This window comes from Oncorhynchus tshawytscha, linkage group LG02 (genome assembly GCF_018296145.1).
Source record: "Oncorhynchus tshawytscha isolate Ot180627B linkage group LG02, Otsh_v2.0, whole genome shotgun sequence".
In the NCBI taxonomy this organism is placed as follows: domain Eukaryota; kingdom Metazoa; phylum Chordata; class Actinopteri; order Salmoniformes; family Salmonidae; genus Oncorhynchus; species Oncorhynchus tshawytscha.
In genome coordinates, this window is record NC_056430.1 from 70,366,937 (window position 1) to 70,390,737 (window position 23,801).

Below are 23,801 nucleotides of genomic sequence, written 5' to 3' on the forward strand. Positions count from 1 at the left end.
GAAAGCTACGATCCCTAATTAATGTCACTTGTTAAATCTACTTCAATCATTGCAGATGAAGGGGAGGAGACAAGTTAGAGAATGATTTTTAAGCCCTGATACAATTGAGACATGGATTGTGTGCCATTCAGAGGGTGTTTGTTTGAACGGGGTATGGTAGTAGGTGCCAGACACACCGGTTTGAGTGTCAAAAACTGCAACGCGGCTGTGTTTTTCACCCTCAACAGTTTCCTGTGTTTATCAATAATGCTACACCACCCAAAGGACATCCAGCCAACTTGACACAACTGTGGGAAGAATTGGAGTCAAAATGGGCCAGCATCCCTGTGGAACACTTTCAACACCTTGTAGAGCCATGCTCTGACGAACTGAGGCTGTTCTGAGGGCAAAAGGGGTTGCAACGCAATATTAGGAAGGTGTTCCTAATGTGTTGTACATTCATCACAGTATGTCCAGGCAGTATGCTCATGGCTACTGGTAGCCTAGTTGAAATAATGAAGTTGAACATTAACCTGAAATGGATCATCATGGAATGAGATGCAGCCAAGTAACAATGTATAAGACTTAAATCATAAATCTCGATACAGTCGGTGTTTTTAACCTTCCCTCAGGACTACTATGGGAAGACCCTGAAGAAGACGTCTGACCTGAAGAGTAATGCATGCTTAGCCCCGGCTCAGCCCATCCCAGCCTTCGTCCTCAAGGCTCTGAAGAAGATCCATCCTGAAGTCACACCCAAGTGGGTTCACTATTGTAACATTGTACTTACAATGTAATGACGTGTTGATAACATCAGTGGTAACAAGTCATTTTCATACACAATTACATGCCTGTGTGTTGTTCTGTCTCTGTCGGTCTGTGTTTGCCTGCTTGCCTGTAGATTGTTAAGGATACGATTGTTGTGAATAAGATCAAATCAAATCAAATCACATTTTATTTGTCACATACACATGGTTAGCAGATGTTAATGCGAGTGTAGTGAAATGCTTGTGCTTCTAGTTCCGACAATGCAGTAATAACCAACAAGTAATCTAGCTAACAATTCCAAAACTACTGTCTTATACACAGTGTAAGGGGATAAAGAATATGTACATAAAGATATATGAATGAGTGATGGTACAGAGCAGAATAGGCAAGATACAGTAGATGGTATCGAGTACAGTATATACATATGAGATGAGTATGTAAACAAAGTGGCATAGTTAAAGTGGCTAGTGATACATGTATTACATAAGGATGCAGAGTAGATGATATAGAGTACAGTATATACGTATGCATATGAGATGAATAATGTAGGGTATGTAACATTATATTAGGTAGCATTGTTTAAAGTGGCTAGTGATATATTTTACATCATTTCCCATCAATTCCCATTATTAAAGTGGCTGGAGTTGAGTCAGTGTCAGTGTCAGTGTGTTGGCAGCAGCTACTCAATGTTAGTGGTGGCTGTTTAACAGTCTGATGGCCTTGAGATAGAAGCTGTTTTTCAGTCTCTCGGTCCCAGCTTTGATGCATCCATCATCCATCATCCATCAGATCATTGAATCGTCCATGAATAACTGTTACACTTGATTCAATTCACTCACCCTGTAGCCCTTGACCTGCTGCTGTTCTGTCAGGTACTATGGGTGTGGTCTGGTGGTCCCAGAGTGTCTGGAGGGCTGCTGGACCTGGGCCGTGGCAGTGGGAGAGACTGCTACATGCTCAGCCAACTGGTCGGGGAGAAGGGCCACGTCACAGGCATCGACATGACTGAGGACCAGGTACACAACTGTGTGGTGTGGTGGTGACCATTCAATTAAAACATTTTTAATATCATAAAGGGCAATCGCTGAACACAACGCTTTGTGGTGCTTGTTTACATTGCCTTGCAAAGTTATTCATCATCTTTGGCGTTTTTCCTATTTCGTTGCATTACAACCTGTAATTTAAATGGATGTTTATTTGGATTTCATATAATGGACATTCACAAAATAGTCCAAATTGGTGAAGTGAAATGAAAAAAATCACTTTTTTCAAAAAAATTAAAACAGAAAAGTAGTGTGTGCATATGTATTCACCCCCTTTGTTATGAAGCCCCTAAACAAGATCTGGTGCAACCAATTACCTTCAGAAGTCACATAATGTGTTAAATAAAGTCAACCTGTGTGCAATCTAAGTGTCACATGGTCTGTCACATGATCTCAGTATATATACACCTGTTCTGAAAGGCCCCAGAGTCTGCAACACCCCTAAGCAAGGGGCACCACCAAGCAAGCGACACCATGAAGACCAAGGAGCTCTCCAAACGGGCCAGAGACAAAGTTGTGGAGAAGTACAGATCAGAGTTGGGTTATAAAAAAATATATGAAACTTTGAACATCCCACAGAGCATCATTAAATCCATTATTAAAAAATTGAAAGAATATGGCACCACAACATACCTGCCAAGAGAGGACCGCCCACCAAAACTCACAGACCAAGGAAGGAGGGCATTAATCAGAGAGGCAATAAAGAGACCAAAGATAACCCTGAAGGAGCTGCAAAGCGCCACAGCGGAGATTGGAGTGTCTGCCCATAGGACCACTTTAAGCCGTGCACTCCACAGGGCTGGGCTTTATGGAAGTGTGGCCAGAAAAAAGCCATTACACAGGAGTACTCTGGTCAGATGAGACTAAATTTGAGCTTTTTGGCCATCAAGGAAAACACTATGTCTGGTGAAAACCCAACAGCTCTCTTCCCCCCGAGAATATCATCCCCACAGTGAAGCATGGTGGTGGCAGCATCATGCTGCAGGGAAGTTTGTCATCGACAGGGACTAGGAAACTGGTCAGAATTGAAGGAATGATGGATGGTGCTAAATACAGGGAAATTCTTGAGGGAAACCTGTTTCAGTCTTCCAGAGATTTGAGACTGGGATGGAGGTTCACCTTTCAGCAGGACAATGACCCTAAGCATACTGCTAAAGAAACACTTGAGTGGTTTAAGGGGAAACATTTATCTTGGAATGTCCTAGTCAAAGCCCAGACCTCAATCCAATTGAGAATCTGTGGTATGACTTAAAGATTGCTGTACACCGGTGGAACCCATCCAACTTGAAGGAGCTGGAGCAATTTTGCCTTGAAGAATGGGCAAAAATCCCAGTGGCAAGATGTGCCAAGCTAATAGAGACATACCCCAAGAGACGTGCAGCTGTAATTGCTGCAAAAGGTGGCTCTACAAGGTATTGACTGAGGGGAGGGGATGAATAGTTATGTTTTTTTGTGTAATTTCTTGTTTTCTCTCATTTCTCGTTTGTTTCACAAGAAAAAATATTTTGCATCTTCAAAGTGGTATGCATGTTGTGTAAATCTAATTATACAGACCCCCCCAAAATACATTTTAATTCCAGGTTGTAAGGCAACAAAATAGGAAAAATGACAAGGGGTGAATACTTTGGCAAGCCACGGTATCTATGTGCAAGCCAAATTTCCCCTTTTTTCTGTTTTGGTTTTGGAGTACTGTTTCGGTCCTGGGAACACATCTGTTTTTGTTTTGGAGTACTGTTTCGGTCCTGGGAACACATCTGTTTTTGTTTTGGAGTACTGTTTCGGTCCTGGGAATACATCTGTTTTTGTTTTGGAGTACTGTTTCGGTCCTGGGAATACATATGTTTTTGTTTTGGAGTACTGTTTCGGTCCTGGGAATACATATGTTTTTGTTTTGGAGTACTGTTTCGATCCTGGGAACACATCTGTTTTTGTTTTGGAGTACTGTTTCGGTCCTGGGAACACATCTGTTTTTGTTTTGGAGTACTGTTTCGGTCCTGGGAATACATCTGTTTTTGTTTTGGAGTACTGTTTCGGTCCTGGGAACACATCTGTTTTTGTTTTGGAGTACTGTTTCGGTCCTGGGAATACATCTGTTTTTGTTTTGGAGTACTGTTTCGGTCCTGGGAATACATCTGTTTTTGTTTTGGAGTACTGTTTCGGTCCTGGGAACACATCTGTTTTTGTTTTGGAGTACTGTTTCGGTCCTGGGAACACATCTGTTTTTGTTTTGGAGTACTGTTTCGGTCCCTGTTTTTGTTTTGGAACACATCTGTTTTTGTTTTGGAGTACTGTTTCCTGGGAATACATCCTCGGTCCTGGGAACACATCTGTTTTTGTTTTGGAGTACTGTTTCTGGGTCCTGGGAACACATCTGTTTTTGTTTTGGAGTACTGTTTTTGTTTTTACGGTCCTGGGAACACATCTGTTTTTGTTTTGGAGTACTGTTTCGGTCCTGGGAATACATCTGTTTTTGTTTTGGAGTACTGTTTCGGTCCTGGGAACACATCTGTTTTTCTTTCTGGTGAATTTTTCCCCAGACAAGAGAAAAGTATTGAGTGATGCGTGCTGAAGGTGTGCTATACTCTATCATGTAGAAATCAGGTAATTACAACCAACAAAACTTCAATTAACCCTTTCAAGCTTGTAAGGAAGGTTCATGTCATGTTCCAGTCCTTAGAAGTAAAATGCTTTTACTGTACTTAAACGTGTCAGTGAAAAGTCATTAAGAAAGAGAATCCTTGCTTGGTAACATCGAAATGCAGAAGACACATTTCAGTTCAATGCGACTGACTAGGTATCCTCCTTTCCCTTTCTTTCACGTCTCCTAAGCCTACATCCTAAAGATGTTTTGCTACTTTCTCTGGTTGTCAGGATGGCGGAGAGCTGTACTTCAGTGATGTCTATAGTAGCCGTAAGCTCTCCGATGAGATCAAGAATCACAAAGTCCTGTGGGGTGTGTATGTCTACTAACCAGCTTCTGTATTACATTTCACACTGCTTTAGACTGTTTCTAGCTGCTATTTACATGTCTAGTACCGGCAACAGTTAATAACCTCGGTGATCTGTAGAAGTTAATGCTGTCGTTAGGGGAGTGTTTAGGCGGAGCGCTTTGGTGGGGGGACCAAGTGCAATTGGCTCAGGAGGTGGGATTCAGCCCCCCGCGATTGGTCACGGCCAATGTCATCACCGTGGACAACATGGAACTGGAGGCCATCCTAGGTGAGACGTGTTTGACTCGTCTTAAACATGAGATGGTGACACTTTTTCCATCAGCTCTTTAACCATATAAGTTACCATTACGTTGTTTTAACATACTGGGGTCTGTAGCATTGATACATGGGACCCCACATTTTTTAGATTGACTGTTCAAAACATTGATATTTCCTCTGGAACTACAGGCGACTACCAGTTTGTCTCTGCCACCTACCGTCTCTTCAAGGTCCCCAAAATCTCCAACAAAGCCTCTCTGGTCATATACAATGGCAACATGGCTGGTTTTGGGGAGAGTCTGGAGTTTGACGCTCAGTACACATTCAAGGTTTGTACAAGATACTGTTTAGTGTATTTTCTGCCAAATTGAGTATGGCTTTGCTCCTCTCCAATATGAGTATGTTTGTGTTGAATGGGGAAGTTGAAAGCAGAGCAGAAAACACATTTCCGATGTAACAGTTTGGCAAATAAAGTTAAATTGGATCATACTGATCCTAGATCTGTGCCCGGTGTGTTTTCCACGGGAGTGTGTTATACACAGTGAGTAATATTTGTGTGTGTGTGTGTGTCTCCCCCAGGTGGATGAGGTGGATGGAGAGGTGGCCAGCATCCTCAGCCACTCCAGGTTTGCGAGGGGTTCACTTTCCAACCGCCCGGGGTACCTGCTGGATGTGGTGTAAAGAAACCCAGGGTTTGTGCCAATTCCAGGACAATTGCACCTAATGTGTCATAAGACACTGAGTTTTAGATGTGGTTGAAGGGTGTGTGTATAAATGTCATGATGTGTGTGTGTGTGTGTGTGTGTGTGTGTGTGTGTGTGTGTGTGTGTGTGTGTGTGTGTGTGTGTGTGTGTGTGTGTGTGTGTGTGTGTGTGTGTGTGTGTGTGTGTGTATAAAGTTCATGGCACATCCACTGGCACCTTCCCACTGTGAATTGTAAATTGACCCCTAGCCCCTTCGCACGCACACAGACACACCAAGGTCAAGCAGATGTGCTGCAGTCACAACTAGGCTGCATTAAAGTCCTGCTGGGAACCTTTAACCAGGAAGGAATGCATGTCCTCCCGTCAGCCAATGGAATGTCTCAATGTCTTCTTATCATGGTCTCTCATGGTCACTGAAACCACACACACACATTAGCGCAAGCACAAAACACACACACACACACACTGAGGACTATATTTGGTTTGATTATGTTTCCTACAGTTTGAATCTTGTCATACTCCCTACACATTCTTCAGGCTGTGGGTGTTCAGTTTAGCCGTGATCTTAAGGAGGCTGAGGCTGGTTGAGGTCTCATCCAGGTTCTATTCTCGTGACAAGCTTTACAATGCTTCATACACAATATTATAACCGCATCATAATGCATTACACCTGTTGTCTCTCAGTAAAGGGTTACTAGTAGCTTTGGGACACATCATCGGTAGTCTGTGTGTTGGTTGAACTCCCCGAGTTGTGCATCGTTCGGGGGGTTGGCGACGGAAAATAACCATACCACATTGTAGCCGGCTTCACCTACAACAACAAAAGTTTCCTGTCAACAAAAGCATATGTATAGTCTCCAGGAACTCTACTTACCAGACATAAAGTGAAATGTGTCCCTCGCTATCAAATAAACATCTGAATCCAACTTTTGTCCAAACCGCGTCATATTCGTGCTGTGTGAACAGTGGTAGATTTAGTGGGAGGAAGTCTTGTGTGAAGGGAAGGGTTAAACTTGGAAGGAATATGGTTCGGGTACAAGTTGTATTCTGATGTTTATTTGATAGCGAGGGACTTATTTCACTTTATGCTTGGTAAGTAGAGTTCCTAGAGATTATACATATGCTTTTGTTGACAGGGAGTTTTTTGGGGTGTAGCTGGCTATAATGTATGATCATTTTCTGTCGCCAACCACCAGAACGAGGCACAACTCAGGGAGTCCAACCAGTACACAGACTACTGATGTTGTCCCAAAGCTACTGGTAACCCTTTACTGAGAGACAATAGGTGTTGTGTCCTAAAGCTAGTTACCAGGTACTTTAGTTAGTTCGCTCCTAACTCTAGTTTAGATTATTATTATCTCTACCTTTTTAGACTCTCTGTTACAAGTGACCTCAAGGGGCAAACAGATCTGGGCCTGTATCCACAAAGCATCTCAGTGTAGTAGTGCTGATCTAGGATCTGTCCATATAATCTTACCTTATAATGACCTAAAAAAAGCAAACACTGATCCTAGATCAGCATTCTTCCTCTGAGATGCTTTGTGGATACGGGCCCAGGTCATGATCTCATGCCGTAATAAACGGTATGGAAAGTATATACAACTTGTACAAGCTACAGCTTCAGGCAAAAGGTGAAAAGGTCAACTAGTGGCAGATAACAAAACGTATTGCATAGTCACAAATACCCATCCGGGGTCGCCGACAGCTGTTGCATAATACGACACAACATGGAGTTTGGTATGTAATGTAATAAATGTGATTCATATTATTTAAATGGTATTTCTCTGTAATTAACTTCGAATACATTGTTGAATTGACTGGAGGTTCTATGGAATGGACCCTAACCTTGTAAGATAGGGGAGTTATTATCATATAAGGTTATTACATAATGCACTACCATGACGTTGTGTAAATATGGCGTGCTGTGTTTCACAGTGATTTTCCCAGGGAAACCCTGTGCTGTGTGTCATTGCAGGTGGGCACGGTGAATCCCTTTGAACTGGTGCTGCAGCTGGGGAGTGCAACTGTCTCTTCTGCCACAGGGGGGTGCTGTGGCGCAGAGTCATCCTGTTGCAAGTGATGGCGTGCCCAAGATATGAGAGAGACACAGAGAATGATTATACTGTGTATGAATGAACAATAATTGTAATTCATGTCAAATTATGGATTTTTGTCAAGTCTTAAGTTAGGCTCATGTATTAATTGTATAACTGTGTGGATATATTGTCATAATACACACATTTCTGGCAGTGAAGAACTGGCCTGTGTCTCTCTTTAACGAAATAGGCCTTAGATTTCAAGATGGGTGTGTGGGAGAGAAATGCAAAAAATATATCCACTGCAGTGGAGGCTGGTGTGAGGAGCTATTGGAGGATGTGCCTATTCTAATGGTAGTAATGGAATGAATGGAACGGTATCAAACATCGCAAATATGGAAACCACGCTCGACTCCGTTCCATTAATACAATTTCAGCCATTACAATGAGCCCGTTCTCCTATATCTCCTTCCACCAGCCTCCACTGATCCACAGGGGAAAGCACACTCGGGATATCAGTTATATTCTTAGTATTTTCATTTCATTCATAAACACCCAAAGTTTGGACTAGGTATTTTCCAAGGGTGTGTTTTGTGAGAAAACTCCTGCAGTCTGTATTCATACAAGTTCAAGTGAACGAGTGGCAACAATTAGTCATTTCAATCAGACAATTGGTTAGCAATCAAGTCACAGTTGACAATCTATTTATATATACAATGTTTACAAAGGTATACATATTAGACAACACATTTAGACAGAATCATAGGTCACCATGATATACACTGAGTGTACAAAACATTAAGAACAGCTTCCTAATATTGAGTTGCATCCCCCTCTCGGAACAGCCTCGATTCATCTCGGAATGGACTCTACAAGGTGTGGACTCTCCTATGTTGACTCCAATGCTTCCCACCATTGTGTCCAGTTTCTTGTTGTTGTGTGTATGTACTGACATGTGTGTGTAACTGATAGACACACACACACTACATGTTAATGTTTTTAGATGTATGTAAATGGTCTTTTTCATTGTCTGTCAGACCCCAGTAAGACTCGCTGTCTCCATTGGCGTTGGCTAATTGGGATCCTATTAAGTCAACATCAAATCAAGTTGGCTGGATGTCCTTTGGGTGGTGGATCATTATTGATACACACAGGAAACTGTTGAGTTTGAAAAACCAGCATAATTGCAGTTCTTGACACAAATCGGTGTGCCTGGCACCTACTACCGTACCCTGTTCAAAGGCGTCTTGTCTTGCCCATTCACCCTTTGAATGGCACACATACACAATCCATGTCTCAAGGCTTAAAAATCCTTCTCTAACTTGTCTCCTCCCCTTCATCTACACTGATTGAAGTGGATTTAACAAGTGACATTAATAAGGGATCATAGCTTTCATCTGGATTCTATGTCAAGGATGGGAAACTGACTCATCATGAGGGGCTGCAGTGGCTAGTGGGTCTGCGTCACAGGAGGTTGGTGGCACCTTAATTTGGGAGGATGGGCTCGTGGTAATGACTGGAGCAGAATCAGTGGAATGGTATCAAACACATGTTTTCCATGTGTTTGATGCTATTCCATTTGCTCTGTTCCAGCCATCATTATGAGCCGTATTCCCCTCAGCAGCCTCCACTGGTCTGCATAGCCACATCCATAACCCCCTCCCCACCTTGCGGGCAAAACATTTTAGCAGCCACCCTCATGATAGCTGAAGAAAAAAAACAACATGTTTTTAAGTTAATTTCCTTCAATTCTGCACGTTTTGCCATTGGCCATAGAGAACATGTTGCCGTTTAACAGCTAATTTCCTGCTATTCTACACAAGTCGTCATAGTGGGGAGGCAAATATTTAACTGATGATCAATGTGCCCCACGCCGGTCAGTAATTCGACCATGCTTACAACACGTTTAGATAGCTGGCCACTAGACTCATTTAACAATCAAACAAACGTAGCTGACATGGGGTAACTGAGTGACTGCTGATGCACAACCAAAATTCGAAATTGCATCTTGTGTATTCTATTATTCTAACTCTCAACAGTATGTTGAGACCCCGACTGAGTTCAAATAAATAAATCCGCAGGCCTACAAAAGGGCCGCGTGCAGCCAGTTGCCCATCCCTGGTCTATTTCACTGGAAGAGCAGGTGTTCATAATATTTTGTGAACCATTTGATCAAATAAAATAACATTTTCTTGGTCACATACAAATATTTAGCAGATGTTATTGCTGGTGTAGCGAAATGCTCCCATGACTTGTGCAAAGGCGAAACAATATTGATACAAATAAATCATCAAACAAAACAAAACATGGCTGTGATACAGTAGGCTAAATGTTTTTATATCAGAAAGAGATCGAGTTCCTCATTACGTCCCTAGGGGAGACAGTGTCCAGGTAGTGGATCAAGAAGCATTATCGTTTTACTAGTTATCATCCCCAAAGGGCATGTGATCCTTCTCTGTCGCGATGCACTTGATCGAGTGTTGTAATGTCCTGATTGAATTCTGTGCTTGGCGACAGGAGACTGCTGATTGTTTCTACGAATGGGTGACGTATGTTCGGTGATGCCGACCTTACGTTGTCGCTTAGCACGTACGCCTACGCTGCCCATTAGCCAGTTCTTGAGAATTTGTAGGAACTGCTCATTCATATCTGTATGTGAGACTAACACTGCTGCTTTGTCCTCCCGCTTCCAGGAACAGGGATACAAGGACACCTGGATAAAGACAGCCTACAATCGGGCAAAAGACACCGAGAGAGATCAATTGCTGAGGCATGCACAACATTTAGAAAAAATATATTTGTGTTTTCACTAGTACCTTTACACCGCTCTTTAGCAATTATGAACATTTGAAACAAACATTGGCACATATTGACGTCTGATTCCAAATTCAAATATGTAGGCTATTCAAAGACCCTCCCCTGTTCGTCTATAGGAGAGCACGCAATCTCAGAGATGCACTGTTCCAATCAGATGTGGGTGCGCGTCTACAGCGCTCCCAACTGCGCACTGTTGGACACAATCCCTGCTACAACTACATCCACTGTCATAACACCTATAGACTAGTTAGCTGACGACACCTAGAAAACTTTGCGCGCTCTTCAAAGGCGCAGAAGCCCATGTGTTGTTATGGTTCTGGATGGCCAGATAGCTAGCAACAATGACAAGAAACTTCCCTGTGGTGAATTGTAAGTGGCTCGTTTCTGCTAGTTTTATCTTGTTCTTGATGCCAGGTATTTTTATTGTTGTTGGTTATTTGACTGTCACCTCAATGATGACATGGCTAAAATTGGCTAGCTACCTAACCAACAACTGTAACGATGTATTTGAGAGACAACAAGTGGTCATGGTGCAACTGTATTTAGGTTTTCAATAAATATTGGCGACTAACTGTAGTTTACACGTTATGAACAATCTAAACCAACCCTGTCGGTTTTGTCCCATAGTTGTGCAGGCGTCGGTTTTGTTGATAAACAACCAGCCCCTGAAGAACACGGAAATATTCCATCACCTGAAAACAGGTAGAAAAAAAAAACATATATATCTGTAGTAGAACCATATGTGCTTAATTTGATGTAGTTTATTTGTTCCATGTTCTGATACGTCAGGCAGAATAGGCCTATTATCCATGAGTTGACATGCGTGCCTTTGTCATCATAATCCCCGATTGGACAGATAATGACTCACTACCTCAATGTGATGTTGTGATACTGTCCTAACTATCCTTCCGTTTTTTAAACTATGCCCAATGCCTACTTTGTGAAAGTAGCCCATTGAAATGTGATTCATGCATATCACCGCATCATGCGTTGGCTAAATTGCCTATTAATGATGGGTGATTATTAATTAATTTGCACACTTTGTATGATATAATTATTTTCACACAAGAACAATGTAGACTACAGTATTGAAAAGAAAATGTCTTATACATGCGTCTCGGCATTTTGCGTAATTATCTGTTAATTAGGCTAATATTACGCATGGCAATTACTGCACGTTTTGTCTATCTATATCATTTCCAATGCCTATCATGCATTTGTATTGATTTGGTTGGTCAACCAACCCTCCCTACAATTAGGCTTTGCAGATCATCTTTAAATAGCCTATAAGACATACCATACCCTAAGCTATAAAATGCATTGTGACTGCTTGTTTGGTCATCTTAAGGAACTAATCTAAAATGCATAAAGAATGTCACATAGCCTAAAAGCATGCATTCGGTCCGCTGAAACAACTCTCTACCTCTCGCTCTCCTCTGCAATGGAGAGAACATTGCATAACGACGCACCATTCACTCCACCCAGATAAATCAAATATTATGGATCTACCCACCAATTCATTATTTATTGGTTGCCTCTGAAATCCATCTGAAAAAGTCACGAGGAAAGTGTCTTGGGCTTTTTTGCGTGAGGTGCGCTTGTTTTGGAATTTCATTCGTTGGAGCTGCGGCGAAAACTCCGCCCCCGTCCAACTGCCGCACTGGATTGGGTGCTACCGTCGTCTGTCTCCGGGACATCAGGGGAGGCAGGAGTTCGCTCTAGGAGTAATCAGTTTCGGACTCGTAGTGGAACCAAGCGCTTGGGTCCCCGATGCTGCACAAATCACGGCTACCCCCGGTGGAGATGAAGGCGGACTCCGATTGGCTCTGATTTTTAAAAGCTCTTTTCATTCAGGAGGTTGCCCATTATCAACATGGCTGAGCCGTCGGCCCCAGTACCCTCTGCAAAAATGGCGTCACTTAGCCGGGTTCGAGCTCTGACGATGATTTTCTTAACTGTCAGCGGTTGTTTGGTCACCTCGACAAGTGGCAAAGAAGGCGGGGTAGAGTCGGACACGGTTATCATCGGGCTCCGGTTGGAGGACACGGACGACATTTCCTTTATGGATAGGGGCTACCTACGGGTGAGTGAACGGTCTCGTGTCAAATTGAGGGTCTACGGGCAAAACATAAACAACGAGACCTGGTCCAAAATTGCATTTACGGAACACGAACAGATCCGACCAGTCGGAGACATCGACAGCTTGTCGGGGGACAACGGGAGCAAAGAGGATACGTCTGCGCATCCCTGCGGTATCAGGACCTCGGATATAATCATCTTGCCCAACATCATTCTAAGTCGCAGAACGTCGGGAGTAGTTGAAATCGAGGTCAAACCCCTTCGAAAAACCGAGAGGAGTAAATCTTATTACCTGTGCATCGCCACCTCGACACCTGCCCACCACGCCGCCGGCCTGCACGACCCATGGACCGAAAACACCTGGATTTACCACGACGGAGATGACACTAAAGTGATAGTTGTGGAGGAGAAGAGGTTTCTGCTCCCCTTCTGGCTTCAAGTCATCTTTATTTCCATGTTGCTGTGTCTGTCAGGCATGTTCAGCGGGTTGAACTTGGGACTGATGGCACTGGACCCAATGGAGCTCCAAATAGTTCAGAATTGTGGCACAGAGATGGAGAAGAATTATGCCAAAAAGATAGAGCCAGTTAGAAGCCAAGGGAATTACCTGCTTTGCTCACTTCTCCTAGGCAACGTGCTAGTCAATACAACTCTAACTATCTTATTTGATGATATTGCAGGTTCTGGGCTGATAGCTGTGGTGATGTCAACTATTGGAATTGTCATCTTTGGAGAGATTGTCCCTCAAGCCATATGCTCAAGACATGGCCTTGCCGTTGGAGCCAACACCATTTTCCTCACCAAGTTTTTCATGCTGCTCACCTTCCCTGCGTCATACCCAGTGAGCAAACTTCTAGATTACCTTTTGGGCCAAGAGATAGGCACTGTGTACAACCGCGAGAAGCTTTTGGAGATGCTCAGAGTCACAGATCCGTACAATGATCTGGTCAAAGAGGAGTTGAACATCATTCAGGGCGCCTTGGAACTACGGACTAAGACTGTGGAGGACGTGATGACCCCGCTAAGAGATTGTTTTATGATTCCAGGTGATGCTATCCTCGACTTCAACACCATGTCTGAAATTATGGAGAGCGGCTACACGCGCATCCCCGTGTTCGAGGGTGAGAGGTCCAACATTGTGGATCTATTGTTCGTGAAGGACCTGGCGTTTGTCGACCCAGATGATTCTACGCCGCTGAAAACCATCACTAAGTTTTACAGCCATCAGCTGCATTTTGTGTTCAATGACACCAGGCTGGATGCCATGCTGGAGGAGTTCAAGAAAGGTGAGGGGGGTTTCATTTTTATTGGCCCGACTGTACCCTGTCAATCAAATGATCATGCCATTTCAAGCCAAATGTGGGATGACTGTTCCATCATGGCTTTCACTTGGCATGTCTATGGTCTAAGGATTCATTGCAAATGTGAGAATGGCGTTTCATCGGAACACAGACCGATGATATAATAACCTAGAGAGACAAGTGTTGCTACTCATTAGTAAGCTGTCAATTCACTGTATTACATCTCCACTGTAGATTTCTATTCATATCAACATATTTATGGCATTTTATAGTTGGGGAAAACATCACAACCTTCAATCAGGGGGTATTTGCCTCTGGGAACAACACTGTCCCAGTTCCTTGACTGTATATGTATAACGTCACACACTTGACATAATAATATCCAGATCAGATGTCCTACTATGATATTGCTATGACATCATAGAGAGCTCGAAGACCCTTTCCCTCTGGAAGATGGTCAAGTAATGTGTGTCTTACTTTCTAATAACAGATTACTGTCATTTAAAACTTGACCGAGACACATGAATGACCTCATAGCACGGATGGCCTGCTGTCCTTCAGGTGTCTCCTTGATGCCCCAAGTGTTTCAAGTGTATAAACAAAGATGTTAAGCCAAACCACGAAACTCGACTTTCAGGAAGATGGATTGTGGCGTTGCTCCATCAGGAAGGGTGTCACAAAAGATCCCAGATACAATAAAAAGAAAATAGGCGATGTGAGGTGGGGAGGAATGGCATCCTAAAGTAGCTGGCTGACATTCCTTGTCAGAGATATAAGGGCGCATTTGTTGTCACCTCTTGGGTCATTTCCTGCAAAGAAAAAGTGGAGAGGGGGAATGTTCATGTTATCTTTCACCATTACTTCCATTCCTCGTTAATGTTCACACGGTCCCCCTCCCCTCTCTCTCTCTCTCTCTCTCTCTCTCTCTCTCTCTCTCTCTCTCTCTCTCTCTCTCCCTTTCTCCCTCCCTCTCTCCCTCTCTGTGGTTTGTGACTTGCATTAGGAAATTCATTCATGGGAATGGTACAACCGCGTCAGTGCTAAGGTTATCAGGTGGGGGCATCTTGTTTGAGAACCTGCTTAAATCCCCTCCTCTCCCTACTCTAAGTTGTGTGCATTGCCTATGAATGATGGTGTTGATAACTCCCTTTGTCCTGCCCACTGGAATGCAGTCGTGTGAATAATGAATAACTCCTCTCTCTTAACACCCACGTAGTTACACTTTATGACATAGTTATTCACTTTGTAAAGTTTTCATCTTCAGGTGCGTTTTGGTATCGTCACAATCTGACACGGGCAATCACACATGTCTGTTGATAGCAGGAACGATATACTTTTGATCAGGCAGCTTCTGTGCACATGGTTGTTACGTCATTACGGTTGTTACGTCATTGCTTTTTTTACATCATTACGGTTGTTACATTATTACGGTTGTTATATCATTACGGTTGTTACATCATTACGGTTGTTATATCATTACGGTTGTTACATTATTACGGTTGTTATATCATTACGGTTGTTACATTATTACGGTTGTTACATCATTACGGTTGTTACATCATTACGTTTTTTACATCATTACGGTTGTTACATTATTACGGTTGTTACATCATTACGTTTTTTACATCATTACGGTTGTTACATCATTACGGTTGTTATATCATTACAGTTGTTACATCATTACGGTTGTTATATCATTACGGTTGATATATCATTACGGTTGTTATATCATTACGTGTTTTACATCATTGCGGTTCTTACATCATTACGGTTGTTACATCATTACGGTTGGTACATCATTACGGTTGTTATATCATTACGGTTGTTACATTATTACGGTTGTTATATCATTACAGTTGTTACATCATTACGGTTGTTATATCATTACAGTTGTTACATCATTACGGTTGTTATATCATTACGGTTGATATATCATTACAGTTGTTATATCATTACGCGTTTTACATCATTACGGTTGTTACATCATTACGGTTGTTATGTCATTACATTTTTTACATCATTACGGTTGTTACATCATTACGGTTGTTACATCATTATGTTTGTTACATCATTATGGTTGTTACGTTATTATGGTTGTTACATCATTACGGTTTTTACATCATTATGGTTGTTACATCATTACATTTTTTACATCATTATGGTTGTTATATCATTACGGTTGTTACATCATTACGGTTATTATATCATTATGGTTATTATATCATTACGGTTATTACATAATTACCTTTGTTATATCATTACTGTTGTTAAATCATTACGGTTGTTACATCATTACGGTTGTTACATCATTAAGGTTGTTACATCATTACGGTTGTTATATCATTACAGTTATTATATCATTATGGTTGTTATATCATTACGGTTGTTACATAATTACGGTTGTTATATCATTACTGTTGTTACATCATTACGGTTGTTACATCATTACGGTTGTTACATCATTAAGGTTGTTACATCATTACGGTTGTTATATCATTACGGTTGATATATCATTACGGTTGTTACATCATTATGGTTGTTACATCATTAAGGTTGTTACAGCATTAAGGTTATTACATCATTACGGTTGTTACATCAGTAAGGTTGTTACATCATTACTGTTTTTATATCATTATGGTTTTTACATCATTATGGTTGTTACATCATTACGGTTGTCACATCATTATGGTTGTTACATCATTACAGTTGTTACATCATTGCGTTTTTATATCATTACGGTTGTTACATCATTACGGTTGTTATATCATTACTGTTGTTACATCATTACGGTTGTTATAAACTTACGGTTGATTTATCATTACGGTTGTTACATCATTACGTTTTTTACATCATTACGGTTGTTACATCATTACAGTTGTTATATCATTATGGTTGTTACATCATTACGGTTGTTATATCATTACGGTTGTTACATCATTACGGTTGTTATATCATTACGGTTGTTACATCAGTTGTTACATCATTACGGTTGTTATGTCATTACATTTTTTACATCATTACGGTTGTTACATCATTACGTTTGTTACATCATTACGGTTGTTACATCATTATGGTTGTTACGTTATTATGGTTGTTACATCATTACGGTTTTTACATCATTATGGTTGTTACATCATTACATTTTTTACATCATTACGGTTGTTCACATCATTATGGTTGTTATATCATTACGGTTGTTACATCATTACGGTTATTATATCATTACGGTTGTTATATCATTAAGGTTGTTACATCATTACGGTTGTTATATCATTATGGTTGATATATCATTACGGTTGATATATCATTACGGTTGATATATCATTACGGTTGTTACATCATTACCATTGTTACATCATTCAGGTTGTTGCATCATTACCGTTGTTACATCATTCAGGTTGTTACATCATTACGGTTGTTATATCATTATGGTTGTTACGTCATTATGGTTGTTACATCATTAAGGTTGTTACATCATTACGGTTGTTACATCATTACGGTTGTTACATCATTACGGTTGTTATATCATTACATTTCTTACATCATTACGGTTGTTACATCATTACAGTTGTTATAACATTACACTTCTTACATCATTACGGTTGTTACATCATTACGGTTGATATATCATTACGGTTGTTATATCATTACGGTTGTTACATTATTACGGTTGTTATATCATTACGGTTGTTACATCATTACAGTTGTTACATCATTACGGTTGTTATGTCATTAAATTTTTTACATCATTACGGTTGTTCCATCATTATGGTTGTTACATCATTACAGTTGTTACATCATTGCGTTTTTTACATCATTACTGTTGTTACATCATTACGGTTGTTATAAACTTACGGTTGATTTATCATTACAGTTGTTACATCATTACGTTTTTTACATCATTATGGTTGTTCCATCATTACGTTTGTTATATCATTATGGTTGTTACATCATTACGGTTGTTATATCATTACATTTGTTACATCATTACGTTTGTTACATCATTACAGTTGTTTACATCATTATGGTTGTTACATCATTATGGTTGTTACATCATTACGTTTTTTACATCATTATGGTTGTTACATCATTACATTTTGTACATCATTACGGTTGTTATATCATTACGGTTGTTATATCATTACGGTTGTTACATCATTACGGTTGTTACATCATTACGGTTGTTACATCATTACGGTTGTTATATCATTATGGTTGATATATCATTACGGTTGTTACATCATTATGGTTGTTATATCATTACGGTTATTACATCATCATGGTTGTTACATCATTAAGGTTGTTACATCATTAAGGTTGTTACATCATTACGGTTGTTACATCATTGCGTTTTTTACATCATTACTGTTGTTACATCATTACGGTTGTTATAAACTTACGGTTGATTTATCATTACAGTTGTTACATCATTACGTTTTTACATCATTATGGTTGTTCCATCATTACATTTTTTACATCATTATGGTTGTTACATCATTACGGTTGTTACATCATTACATTTGTTACATCATTACGTTTGTTACATCATTACAGTTGTTTACATCATTATGGCTGTTACATCATTATGGTTGTTACGTTATTATGGTTGTTACATCATTACGGTTTTTACATCATTATGGTTGTTACATCATTACATTTTTTACATCATTACGGTTGTTCACATCATTATGGTTGTTACATCATTACAGTTGTTATATCATTATGGTTGTTACATCATTACGGTTGTTGTTACATCATTCGGTTGTTATATCATTACGGTTGTTACATCAGTTGTTACATCATTACGGTTGTTATGTCATTACATTTTTTACATCATTACGGTTGTTACATCATTACGTTTGTTACATCATTACGGTTGTTACATCATTATGGTTGTTACGTTATTATGGTTGTTACATCATTACGGTTTTTACATCATTATGGTTGTTACATCATTACATTTTTTACATCATTACGGTTGTTCACATCATTATGGTTGTTATATCATTACGGTTGTTGTTACATCATTACGGTTATTATATCATTACGGTTGTTATATCATTAAGGTTGTTACATCATTCGGTTGTTATATCATTATGGTTGATATATCATTACGGTTGATATATCATTACGGTTGATATATCATTACGGTTGTTACATCATTACCATTGTTACATCATTCAGGTTGTTGCATCATTACCGTTGTTACATCATTCAGGTTGTTACATCATTACGGTTGTTATATCATTACGGTTGTTACGTCATTATGGTTGTTACATCATTAAGGTTGTTAATCATTACAGTTGTTACATCATTACGGTTGTTACATCATTACGGTTGTTATATCATTACATTTCTTACATCATTACGGTTGTTACATCATTACAGTTGTTATAACATTACACTTCTTACATCATTACGGTTGTTACATCATTACGGTTGATATATCATTACGGTTGTTATATCATTACGGTTGTTACATTATTACGGTTGTTATATCATTACGGTTGTTACATCATTACAGTTGTTACATCATTACGGTTGTTATGTCATTAAATTTTTTACATCATTACGGTTGTTCCATCATTATGGTTGTTACATCATTACAGTTGTTACATCATTGCGTTTTTTACATCATTACTGTTGTTACATCATTACGGTTGTTATAAACTTACGGTTGATTTATCATTACAGTTGTTACATCATTACGTTTTTTACATCATTATGGTTGTTCCATCATTACGTTTGTTATATCATTATGGTTGTTACATCATTACGGTTGTTATATCATTACATTTTGTTACATCATTACAGTTGTTTACATCATTATGGTTGTTACATCATTATGGTTGTTACGTTATTATGGTTGTTACATCATTACGTTTTTTACATCATTATGGTTGTTACATCATTACATTTTGTACATCATTACGGTTGTTATATCATTACGGTTGTTATATCATTACGGTTGTTACATCATTACGGTTGTTACATCATTACGGTTGTTACATCATTACGGTTGTTATATCATTATGGTTGATATATCATTACGGTTGTTACATCATTATGGTTGTTATATCATTACGGTTATTACATCATCATGGTTGTTACATCATTAAGGTTGTTACATCATTAAGGTTGTTACATCATTACGGTTGTTACATCATTGCGTTTTTTACATCATTACTGTTGTTACATCATTACGGTTGTTATAAACTTACGGTTGATTTATCATTACAGTTGTTACATCATTACGTTTTTTACATCATTATGGTTGTTCCATCATTACATTTTTTACATCATTATGGTTGTTACATCATTACGGTTGTTACATCATTACATTTGTTACATCATTACGTTTGTTACATCATTACAGTTGTTTACATCATTATGGCTGTTACATCATTATGGTTGTTACGTTATTATGGTTGTTACATCATTACGTTTTTTACATCATTATGGTTGTTACATCATTACATTTTGTACATCATTACGGTTGTTATATCATTACGGTTGTTATATCATTACGGTTGTTACATCATTACGGTTGTTATATCATTACGGTTGTTACATCATTACGGTTGTTATATCATTACGGTTGATATATCATTACGGTTGTTACATCATTATGGTTGTTATATCATTACGGTTGTTACATCATCATGGTTGTTACATCATTAAGGTTGTTACATCATTAAGGTTGTTACATCATTACGGTTGTTACATCATTAAGGTTGTTACATCATTACTGTTTTTATATCATTATGGTTTTTACATCATTATGGTTGTTACATCATTACGGTTGTCACATCATTATGGTTGTTACATCATTACAGTTGTTACATCATTGCGTTTTTATATCATTACGGTTGTTATATCATTACGGTTGATATATCATTACAGTTGTTACATCATTATGGTTGTTACATCATTACGTTTGTTACATCATTACAGTTGTTACATCATTACGGTTGTTATAAACTTACGGTTGATTTATCATTACTGTTGTTACATCATTACGTTTTTTACATCATTATGTTTGTTACATCATTACGGTTGTTATATCATTATAGTTGTTACATCATTACGGTTGTTATATCATTACGGTTGTTACATCATTACGGTTGTTATGTCATTACATTTTTTACATCATTATGGTTGTTACATCATTACGGTTGTTACATCATTACGTTTGTTACATCATTACGGTTTTTACATCATTGTGGTTGTTACATCATTAATTTTTGTACATCATTACGGTTGTTATATCATTACGGTTGTTATATCATTACGGTTGTTACATCATTACGGTTGTTATATCATTACGGTTATTAATTAATATATTATTACAGTTGATATATCATTACGGTTGATATATCATTATGGTTGTTACATCATTACCGTTGTTACATCATTCAGGTTGTTACATCATTACCGTTGTTACATCATTCAGGTTGTTACATCATTACTGTTTTTATATCATTATGGTTGTTACATCATTACGGTTGTTACATCATTACGGTTGTTACATCATTACGGCTGTTATATCATCATGGTTGTTACGTCATTATGGTTGTTACGTCATTAAGGTTGTTACATCATTACGGTTGTTACATCATTACGGTTGTTATATCATTACATGTTTTACATCATTGCGGTTGTTACATCATTGCGGTTGTTACATCATTACGGTTGTTACATCATTACAATACTTAAAAATACTACTTACACTTTGTGGCCTATCATACTTAACTTTAAGACTGGTTGTGACTATGTTCATCTAGTCAAATAGCTTTTTATGACTATGATTTCACTGAACTACGTTTTTTCAGAGAAATAATGTCAATTAGGCATTTTATATTCATTATTCAATCGCTAGAGTACTTCAAATTAGGTTTCTATTTATATAGTAGACAACGGTATGCATTAGCATTTGCTTATTGGATTCATTAATACATGGATATGATTAGCAGACTAGAAGGTGGTCAGAACAGAACAGCAGCTGCATTGATAATCTTATCTATTATAGGATATTGCTGACCTATGGCCAGTCCTTTATACATCATCAGTGATCCCAGAACATGACCCATAAAACCCCCATTATCTACCACCACAGCTCTCATTCACTAAAGCTAACAGCCTGGCTCTTTCACCTTCAGTTTTAAACACCAGCTTCACACAGCTGAAAATACTATATTTTTGCTTATTGAAAAATATATTTCACAGCGGTTTAGATGGTACAGTGATTCTCTACACGATTCTTGCTTGTTTTGTCACAAACTGATATTAGGCGAACTATTCGAATTTTAGCAACCAGGAAATGGCGGAGCGATTTTGGCATAGTGCAGCTTTAAGAACGGGAAGCATAGAAATTGCGCACATAGAACAAATCTACCACTTCTTAGACTTGCTTTCAATGAGAATGACAGATCTATAACTACAATTTCTGTGTGAATTTGGTTGGCTCGCCCCAAAAAGTTATATATTGCAGTTTTAAAGTTCTAGATATAACCTTTTTGTAGATTGTACATATAGGTAAGGTACGTCAGACTAAACCCTAGTCCTCCAGGTTCCAGCCTCCCAGCAAGGCCATGAGGCCAGGTGCCAGTGTGGTCTTTGGGTTCCTGTTCTTGGCTCTGCTCCAGAGGGAACTCGCCTTCCTTCCGTCCAACCTCTGGAGCGGTTGTAAATCCTGAGGAAGGGAGGTCAAAGTTTCTCGTCAATCTGCCTCTAGTCACGGCACCACACTTGGTTCAAAGTGCTTTGTATTGTAAGTCATTGTTAATTAATTTGACTGCCTCTTGTGGAGCTGGTTGCTGCACAGCCGCCTGAAGTTGGGTTGAAGAAAGAAAGAAAAAAGCCTCCCGCCACATCTGCTCCAATAGTTACATACGTTAGAGATACACTGAGTGGAAAAAACATTAAGAACACCTGCTCTTTCCATGACAGACTGACCAGGTGAATCCAGGTGAACGCTATGATCCCTTATGGATATCAGGCAGTGTAGCCTAGTGGTTAGAGCATTGGACTAGTAACCGAAAGGTTGCAAGTTCAAATCCCCGAGCTGACAAGGTACAAAATCTGTCGTTCTGCCCTTGAACAGGCAGTTAACCCACTGTTCCTAGGCCGTCATTGAAAATAAGAAATTGTTCTTAACTGACTTGCCTAGTAAAATTAAGGTAAAAAAAAAAAAAAAAATTGTTAAATCCACTTCAGTCAGTGTAGATGAAAGGGAGGAGACAGGTTAAATAAAGATTTTTAAGCCTTGAGACAATTGAGACATGGATTGTGTATGTGTGCCATTCAGAGGGTGAATGGGCAAGACAAAAGGTTTAAATGCCTTTGAACGGGGTATGGTAGTAGGTGCCAGGCGCACCGACTTTGTGTCAAGAACTCCACCGTTGCTGGGTTTTTCACGCTCAACAGTTTCCCGTGTGTATCAAGAATGGTCCACCATCCAGAGGACATCCAGCCAACTTGACACAACTGTGGGAGGCATTGGAGTCAACATGGGTCAGCATCCCTGTGGAACGCTTTTGACACCTTGTAGAGTCCATGCCTCAACGAATTGAGGTGTTCTGAGGGCAAGGAGTGTTCCTAATGTTAGGTATACTCAGTGTAAAGCACATGAAAAGCGTAATTGGTTTAACTTTTGAACTTAGGTTTTTGAGGATTCTGAATTAGCCGTTTCTTGCTGGCTCTGTTTGTGATTGAAGAGGATGCTTTCACTTTCTGCACTGCAACTGTGAAGTAAACCAGCTTCCACCTGAAGAGTGAGAAGGAGCACAAGAAACTCAAAAAAAATCAGTGGTGGCAGTTCTTAATACTATGCCCCCATGCTAAGGTTCAGGTTGGTGGCTTGACC

General features: G+C 39.5%; 1 protein-coding gene and 1 pseudogene across 2 annotated transcripts in view; both read left to right on the plus strand.

Annotated features, from left to right (window-relative positions):
• Positions 1-575: 575 nt before the first annotated feature.
• Positions 576-7,960, plus strand: LOC112222188 (annotated as a pseudogene).
• A 4,299-nt stretch (positions 7,961-12,259) lies between these two features.
• Positions 12,260-23,801, plus strand: part of LOC112263587 (metal transporter CNNM2-like) — a 65,425-nt gene continuing 53,883 nt past the window's right edge. For both annotated transcript variants that reach the window (XM_042303816.1, XM_042303815.1), the window contains exon 1: positions 12,260-13,921. In XM_042303816.1, coding sequence (XP_042159750.1) covers positions 12,430-13,921 — 1,492 coding nt within the window. In that variant the 5' untranslated portion in view covers positions 12,260-12,429. The remainder of the gene's footprint in view (positions 13,922-23,801) is intronic.